This window comes from Sitodiplosis mosellana, unplaced genomic scaffold, assembly GCF_009176505.1.
Source record: "Sitodiplosis mosellana isolate CC-2019 unplaced genomic scaffold, AAFC_SMos_1.0 Smas_scaffold_38, whole genome shotgun sequence".
Classification (NCBI taxonomy): Eukaryota; Metazoa; Arthropoda; class Insecta; order Diptera; family Cecidomyiidae; genus Sitodiplosis; species Sitodiplosis mosellana.
The window spans coordinates 2573280-2581428 of NW_022595280.1; the positions used below are offsets into that span (position 1 = coordinate 2573280).

At 35.1% G+C, this 8149-nt stretch overlaps 3 protein-coding genes across 3 annotated transcripts; 1 reads left to right on the forward strand and 2 right to left on the reverse strand.

The window, feature by feature from the left end:
* Nucleotides 1-69: 69 nt before the first annotated feature.
* Nucleotides 70-1685, forward strand: LOC129569619 (protein YIPF5 homolog). Its single transcript, XM_055448660.1, has 2 exons — nt 70-431; nt 605-1685. The coding sequence occupies exons 1-2, from the start codon at nt 263-265 to the stop codon at nt 1357-1359; spliced, it is 924 nt and encodes a 307-aa protein (XP_055304635.1). The 5' UTR covers nt 70-262; the 3' UTR covers nt 1360-1685.
* Nucleotides 1492-3061, reverse strand: LOC129569622 (transmembrane emp24 domain-containing protein 3-like). The gene is made up of 4 exons (XM_055448663.1): nt 2704-3061; nt 2425-2535; nt 2125-2334; nt 1492-1994 (listed from the first exon to the last, which is right to left on the reverse strand). Exons 1-4 carry the CDS (start codon nt 2857-2859, stop codon nt 1827-1829), a joined length of 645 nt encoding a protein of 214 aa, XP_055304638.1. The 5' UTR covers nt 2860-3061; the 3' UTR covers nt 1492-1826.
* A 3341-nt stretch (nt 3062-6402) lies between these two features.
* LOC129569620 (glutathione S-transferase 1-1) lies at nt 6403-8034 on the reverse strand. Its single transcript, XM_055448661.1, has 4 exons — nt 7910-8034; nt 7277-7423; nt 6973-7173; nt 6403-6891 (listed from the first exon to the last, which is right to left on the reverse strand). Exons 2-4 carry the CDS (start codon nt 7409-7411, stop codon nt 6532-6534), a joined length of 696 nt encoding a protein of 231 aa, XP_055304636.1. The 5' UTR covers nt 7412-7423; nt 7910-8034; the 3' UTR covers nt 6403-6531.
* Nucleotides 8035-8149: the final 115 nt, after the last annotated feature.

The window sequence follows — 8149 nt, forward strand, 5'->3', positions numbered from 1 at the left end:
TGTTTGCATCGATCATAGCTTCATCATAGAAATGAACATTCAAAATTGAATCATAAATTATTTACGCGGAAAATCGTCAATTTCATCAGAAGAAATGTGGAATTCGGCTCACAATGCCAAAAAAGGGAAAAAATCAAACTGATGCGAAGTAGAGCAGTTCTCATAGCAATTTATTTTTGGTATACTGTCGCTATCAGGCAACACTCTTCGCGTTCACCGCCGCAATACGATGCTTTGTTTCGCACAATTTTACCGTTATTGAATGTGCACGACAACTCTATCACCATTATGCAGCGTCTTGTCGATTTGTTTTGTCGATGTTGAGCATTCATTGTGTCGCAGTTTGAACACATTGTGTCGCAGTTTGAACACCTACAGCAACTGGATCCAGATGGTTTTGGAGGGAAAATCGAAGATGGCAGATTTCATGGGTAAGCATATCGAAATAATTGGTTTTGAACTGATTATTTCACCAAATGAATCAGTAGATTATCAAATTCTCGACTTTTCTTCTTAACGATTTAATTTTCGTGATTTTTATCCAATTGTTTTTCGTCAATTTTGCTCATATTCCCCTATCATTTTGACATTTCTCCACAAACAGAATCCAAACACAATAGCGTCAGTGATTTTCAACTGGTAGTCAACGATTGCTTTGGTTTTGTCAGTGGTTATTTCAACAGTTCGACCGCATCATTCAAAAATGAAACACAATTTCTGGATGCAAATGACAATCAATTCTTCTATCCATCGCGACTGTCGCTATCGCCGCAACGCAATGTAACATTTCAACTGAGCACAATCAGCGAAGAAGAAGAAGATGATGAACCGCCATTGCTTGAAGAGCTCGAAATTTACCCCGAACTAATCCGAGAAAAGGCAATGCTGATGATGAATCCATTCGCACGCGATCAACTGGCAAACGAGAAATTTTTGGCCGACACCGATTTGTCAGGGCCGATGTTTTTCTGCTTTCTCTTTGGTGCGTGCCTATTTTTAGCCGGCAAAGTGTTCATTTTCAGTCATGTGTACTGTTTGTCGATGGTGTCGGTGCTCGGAATGTACGGACTGTTGAAGCTCATGTGCTATGGTCATCACGAACACTTTGTTACACTGAAGGGGGTGGCCAGCGCATTGGGATATGGTATGCTGCATTTGGTGTGGTTTTCATTCATGGGCATTTTTATGCGGCTCAACACACTCAATGGCTTCATTTTCGCTGTGCCTGCGGTGATTCTGCCAACCATCGTATCCAGCCGCATTTTGAGCATGATGTCAAATCAACCGAACAATGGCGCCCTGGTCGCATATCCAACGGCCTTGATTTACATCATGTTCTCGTTTTTGGTTACTTTTTAAGACAGTCCGAATGACTGATAGCGTTTTAGATTCGGAACCATTTTGAAAATGGCATTTTTTTACTTACGAAATTTTCTACCTTTTTACACGTTAACACATTTTTCATTTTCATTTGATCATAAGTAAATACAGTTTTCTAGTTTTACATAAAATAAGATCATTTTATTCCAAACAAACACTTTCTAAGCCAAATTCTCAAAAAAAATCATTTGTAAGCGAAAAAACAAATGTGACACAAGTTTTTTTTTGGTATTTTTCCATATTTCTTTTTTCTGTTGTTGTTTTTATTTAAATACAATAATTGCATTCCCATTCTAAGCACACTAGGTTTTTATTGTTTTATTTCTGTTTTTTTTTTTCATTCGATTCTGTTGAATTTTCCCTTAAAAACGATCTTATTTTGCACCAGGATGGAAAATCGACAGCAGAGAGATAAATTAAGGTTATGCATTCTACGCTAAACATGTTTACAAACGTCCATATCGTTGTTGATTGGGTGATCGATCGGTGAAGAAGTTTCTCAGTATAAGCACTTGTGTGATTGAAATGGCTAAAATAGCAAATGCTTCAGCTATCGACCACCATAACACTCGTTCGTTTAACTCTTCAGCTCGTTTGCGACCTTGGGCTTCACGCTAAAAATCAATATGCAAGCAAATTAAATTCCAATTAGTCATTAGTTTTTGGTTGACAAATCAATATCTAAAGTTATTGACTTAGCACTTTGGATTTTTGCTGTTCAATTTTACATATTTCGATACTCACCAAACGATGATGTGTTTGATAATCTAAAATGGCGTTTAGACTCTTGTGAATCTCTTGGGCTGACGATTCAAGTTGAGTCAGTGCGGTTGCATGCGCATCAATGTCTGGTGTCAATGGGTTCTCATCACCAACTTGGAAATCCATGTAAATAATTTTGTGGCTGAATGTGCTGAATTCATTACTGAAACACACCGTGTAAATTCCGTCCGTCTATCAATGCAAATTGAATATAAATTAGTAAAAGAAAATAGTAAGCAATCAATGTTCAACTTAGATGATACAATCATTCGGAATACGTACATCAGTTGTGAATTGATGTGAATCAAACTGAGATCGTGTATTTTGATAAAGGATTTCTTGATTTGGTCCCTCTAATACGACATCCACATCGTATTGGCCGCCGGTTACAACCTGAAGTGATAACAAAACGGTTATATTACCCAAATGTGAGTCATTAATTAAGCCACGCAATATCAATAATTAACCCATCGGATGGGGTTTACGTATGTACGTATGTATGTATTTATGTGCAAACGGTAAATGCGCATCAAAAATGAATTTATTCTTCTGTTCAATCACCTGATATTCTAATACTACGGACGTATTTTTCTTAATATCCTCATGAAAGCAATCTCGAGCACTGTCTGGCAAATCAAATGTTAATTCTACACCGGATACACTATGATACATTAACAATAATGCCGTAAAATAACACAGTAAACTATTTGTGACCATTTTGTATGTTTGAATGAAGGAAAAAAAGAATTCGTCGCTCAAAAAAATAATGTGTTTTCGCCTCTTCAATTATAACATAACACCGAATCGTTGTTTATTTGCATCGAGAATTGTATGGATTTCGACGGCAGGTTTACAATCAAGTGACAAATCCTAAAATATGCATATGTGTAACTTTGACGAGGAAAAAAAAAACTTTACTTCGGCTGGCAGCTGTCAAGTGTCTATTTTTGCCGCACCAAGTGTCACATCGTCATCTAATTACATACGTGTATGATTTACATTACTGGCTTGTGTTCACAGATGGCGCTGACGACTCAAAAGGGAATTTATGCTCACTTTGTTCGAACAAGAACATTTTTCTTTGTTGAAAAGGCAAATTGAAAAATGATTCAAGATTTTCATTGAAAAACCGTTTGATTTTATGCCAAGAATTTATTTGAGCATTCATCTGACATCGTATTTCAAGAATTTGTTGTACGCTTTTTATCAATTGCTGAACAATTTTCAACGATTGCTGAAAACTGTTTAAACTTGATAAATTCGAAGCGATAATTTCGATGTTTAATCTTTTCGCATTGGATGTATTGGATGGTTCATTTGCGATACATCCAGTGGATTTTTGTAGATTTCATTGATGGAATCAACGCCAGCTTGGCCAATTTCCCATAGCTCTGGATTTTCGCTTTTGAATGTGTCATACCAAGTGGTGATCAATGGGTACTCATCAAATGGAATTTCACACGATTCCAAAGATACGGTTGAAGCGACCAACGCCATATCGGCAATAGTAACATTCTCGCCAGCAACGTACTTCTTACCCGAGGTGCTCAAGTACTTTTCAAACACATCCAATGCCATGTTAACGCGCTTTTTCCGAAATCATTACGAGGATAGTCGAAGAAAATCGGAAAGAAGTCGGAGCCAACTGTGAATAGAGAGAAAAAGAGATTGTGTTTATCTTTTCTTATTCTTAGTAAAACCACACGGTAGTAATAGTTTCTCTTTCCGCTGGAACTTCTTCTTGCGGATTTACCTAGGGAAAGAATCAACGTTGAATGATTTGCTTTCCCTAATACTTTGCATTATGAGTTGCTATATACAAAAGAAGCTCTATTGTTTTTTTTCTTACCTCGGCATAGTCGTCGCCCAAATACTCACCGCTGTTATAATCCACCGGAACGTTGTCCCATTCTAAATCAAACAAATTCAAATTTCCGACCAGTCTCGAAGTCCATAGATGGTTCTGGAAATTGCGACCAAAATTCATTGGACTTTAGTCCCTTTTTGCTTCATTTTCAGAGCAATGGAAAGGAATGTTTTTTTTTCGAATACGTTGAAATTTCGAGGTTAAAAGGAGAATACATGGTATTGTGGGTGAAACAGCATAATTCGTAGTCTTTTTACATGATGAAAATTCTAATCTGGGTACAAAGTATATTTTCATGTACCACAAATATTAAAAGTACAACATTTTATCCTCAAATGTGTTAAGGAACTGACTGAAAGCAATAAATATATTCGAAATAGAGTCGAAAACTAAAATGAACATGCACCTTGTGTACAAATACTGAATAACTATTGTTTTTGATGACTTTTTGAATTCCTATTGTGTGAAACAATTTTGAAACTACAAGTCACCGATCCTGACTACAGATTTACATTTTCGATATGTTATCAATATGTTATTGCCCGACATATTTATTATTATGTTATGTTGGGATTTTTTTTAATCTTAATAACGTTATTAAGATTCAGCATAATAATAACATAATATGTTATGCGTTATATCGGGTGTTATCTTAATAAATCCTAAGATTCGGCGGTAATAACATTTTATTAACTATAATAATAACATATTATTAAGATGGATTTATTAACTCAATTAATAACATATTATTAAGATGCAATCTTAATAACGTTTTTTTCGCGCATTCTTTTCCCTAGCTGGAGAGAAAAAAAGCACTGTACGATGTACACACCTATAACAATGCAGACAAAATATGGTAAATTGATCCTTTCAAGGTCGGGACTGGCGATTTCCCAAACTTAATGGTTAAGTTCAATACATGATAATTCCGTTTCAAAGAGTCATTTTAAATTCATTGCAACAGTGCAAAAAATTCATGTGTGTACTCCGCAGAGAAAAAACAACTTGTCAGTGCTCCGGCGAAAAAAATGCGCGAAAAAAACATTAATAAGATTGTATCTTAATAATATGTTATTAATTGAGTTAATAAATCCATCTTAATAATATGTTATTATTATAGTTAATAAAATGTTATTACCGCCGAATCTTACGATTTATTAAGATAACACCCGATATAACGCATAACATATTATGTTATTATTATGCTAAATCTTAATAACGTTATTATTATGTTATGTTGGACCAATATATCGGCCGTTATTATTATGTTATTAAGTATAGTTAATAATATGTTATTGCCTGTAAATCTGTAATCCTGACTCACTGTCAAATACAAAGAAATTTTTTAAATGCAACCCACGCAAATAACTTTTGAAGTTTACAATTAAAAATTAATTTATTCCATTTGTTATTTTAAAATTACGTTTTCCATAGGAATATCAGAGATGTGTTATGCATGTATGCAAGTAATCCGATTTTAAAGCGTCAAAAATGGAAAAAATGCAACAAACTTTAATTTCTATGAAAATTTAATACTCTATATTCGCACTAATCTATCTCACATTAATGGAATACACTTTGAATGACAACTCAAATGAAAAGTCTACGAAAATCCCTATTCAATAGCAAATTTGACCTACCTTGAAAAATAAACGTGAGTCACACAGTAGCTCGGAGGTGAAGGTGGATTAACTGCACAAAATCACAGTACTGAATGTGTCATTTGAACGTTTTGGTATATATCAACTTGAATAATGAAATGTTTTATTTTCCTTTCTTTTTAAATGTCTGACGAATGGAACATTTATTTGATGATATAATTAGTACTGAGTTTAACGTTGATCGAAAACAATTTTCCTTAGAAAGTTCCAAATATACGCAATTCAATCATTCATCTGGATAATATTTTCTTCATATCTTTTTCCACCATCAAAAACTATCGGAAAACAAGAAACTAACGGAACAAGGGTGATTTGTTCGATAATAGCAATTTCAAACGAATCAACGTAAATTTCGAGAAGTTTTCTCCAATTTCCGGGTATATTGCGCTGTTTTTATCATGTGTGCTAGACACCGCATAGGTAGCTTGAAAATAGCACGCTTACCTGTTTCTAAATTAGACGTTCTAATCACATTGTTCAAATGAAATGCGTAGGAATATTTTTGTATTATCATAATCATAGCATAGAATGACACTCGCACAAAGCTGTTGACATTGTTGGAAAAACTGTGGTTGCATCACACGAGCTGTCAAGTATATCTTTGGGGCATATAGATAAAGATATACGATATATATCGTCCGCATATCGTTGATTCTAGTCTTGTTTACACTTCAACGTTTTTAATAGATGGCGTCGAGTGCGTAGCAAAGAATAACCAATCAAACCAAAACATTGAGATTCAGTGCAAAAACCAAACTTAATGAATTTTATTTGGGTGAATTTCAATACAAAAAAGAACTGATAAAATGAGAAACCATTATCCATGAATGTTAAATACGGTTTAAATCTGCGGATTTTCTGCTAATTCTTTTTGATCGGATGGAATGGATGATTTAATTTTGATAGATCCAATGATGCTGGGTTCTGTTCAAATCCAGCGATTTCATCGACACCAGCCTGCGCAATTTCCCACAATCCAGGGTTCTCACTTTTAAATGTACTGTACCACTTAGTAACCAGTGGATAATGTTCGAATTTATATCCGATTGCCTCCAAGGGTAGAGTTCCGGCAACCAGCGCAATGTCAGCAATTGTAATGCAATCCCCAGTAGCATATTTCGTGTTGGTCGCTTTCAAGTACGTTTCAAATACATTCAAAGCGAGTTCAACCTTCTTTTTTCCCATGTCGCTTCGTGGGTAGTCAAAGAAAATCGGAGCCATCTATCATGCACGTGAAATAATTCGAGTTAGAACAAAAAAGAAAACGAAGTTCAGGAATTGAATTTTGAGTTGGAAATTTACCGTATATTGGCTAATGTAATTGTAGTAGAAAGCCATGTTGAAGCACATTCGATGGTTGACAAGTGCTCGTTGCTTAGGTTCTTTTGGATAGATTGGATTCTCTGGTGCATATTGATCACATAAATACTGCATAATCGCAATACTTTCGCTCAACAGAAATCCATTGTCATCAAGCACTGGTATCTCTTTTTGCGGATTCAACTGGAAAATAAGGCAGAAGTTATTTAAGGATATTTCCGTCGTATTTGTTTTCTCTCTCTCTCTCTCTCTCTCTCTCACTCTTTGTGTCTCTTTTTCCTATTACCTTGAAATATTCATCGGTTAAATGTTCGCCAGTATTAAAGTTTACCGGAACCAAATCGAATGGGATATTCAGTGCTTTCAACACCATGCGACAAGCCAACGATGGCGGTCCATCAGATACAGCATGCAATTTCATATTGGAATTAAACTAAAAATAAAATCCAAACAAATGATTGACGTTTGACAACAACAACAACAACAACAAAAAACCAAGCTATAAATATAAATATCGCGGTATGACGGAGCGATGAACGACCGGAAAATAGAGTGAATTTCTTCGCAATGTCAGAAATAAAATCATTTTGAATTATTTTCAATGGAAATTCTTGAGTTTAATGAAACTATGACAAAGCGGCAATGTTCGGTTTTTTTTTCACCGGTCGATGCCCTGAAGCAAGAAAAAAAACAGCGAAGAACTGGTTTGCGTCTAAGAGTGAATTAGAAAGTAAATTGCTTTAATGCCTCACTGAGTAGCAATAGAAAAACCAACGCAATACTTTGCATATCATTTCGAATTTACCTGAACTTTTGATGATTTTTTTAAATGCTTATGATTTAAAAAGATTTCAACACATTTCAATTGAGCAAATAGTATTTTCATAAAGTGCGAAAAATCCAGAAAGCAAGATCTTACCTTGTTAAAACCACAAAAACAAAAAAACTCGGAACTAAAAAGTTGACAGCAGCGTCGTACGACTGTGAACAAAATCACCGACTGAATGTTTGTCTGTCAGATGAATTCTGAAGCAGCGATGATCGTGTCGCAATGTCCCCACTCTATCTGTTGCGTTCGATTGCGAACACAAGTCATTCAGCGACGTCTTTGGAAATACCTAAATTCGATCTCGTTACCACAACAACTCGAACTGAAATC

Excerpts from the sequence above, each read along its gene's own strand:
- LOC129569619 (XM_055448660.1), top strand. The coding sequence starts at position 263 with ATGTGCACGACAACTCTATCACCATTATGCAGCGTCTTGTCGATTTGT. Across the intron at positions 432-604 it reads GAAGATGGCAGATTTCATGG|AATCCAAACACAATAGCGTC; the intron begins GTAAGCATATCG and ends CTCCACAAACAG.
- LOC129569622 (XM_055448663.1), bottom strand. The coding sequence starts at position 2,859 with ATGGTCACAAATAGTTTACTGTGTTATTTTACGGCATTATTGTTAATG. Across the intron at positions 2,536-2,703 it reads CCGTAGTATTAGAATATCAG|GTTGTAACCGGCGGCCAATA; the intron begins GTGATTGAACAG and ends TTATCACTTCAG. Across the intron at positions 1,995-2,124 it reads ATCAAACACATCATCGTTTG|CGTGAAGCCCAAGGTCGCAA; the intron begins GTGAGTATCGAA and ends ATTGATTTTTAG.
- LOC129569620 (XM_055448661.1), bottom strand. The coding sequence starts at position 7,411 with ATGAAATTGCATGCTGTATCTGATGGACCGCCATCGTTGGCTTGTCGC. Across the intron at positions 7,174-7,276 it reads TAACCGATGAATATTTCAAG|TTGAATCCGCAAAAAGAGAT; the intron begins GTAATAGGAAAA and ends CTTATTTTCCAG. Across the intron at positions 6,892-6,972 it reads ATTACATTAGCCAATATACG|ATGGCTCCGATTTTCTTTGA; the intron begins GTAAATTTCCAA and ends CGTGCATGATAG.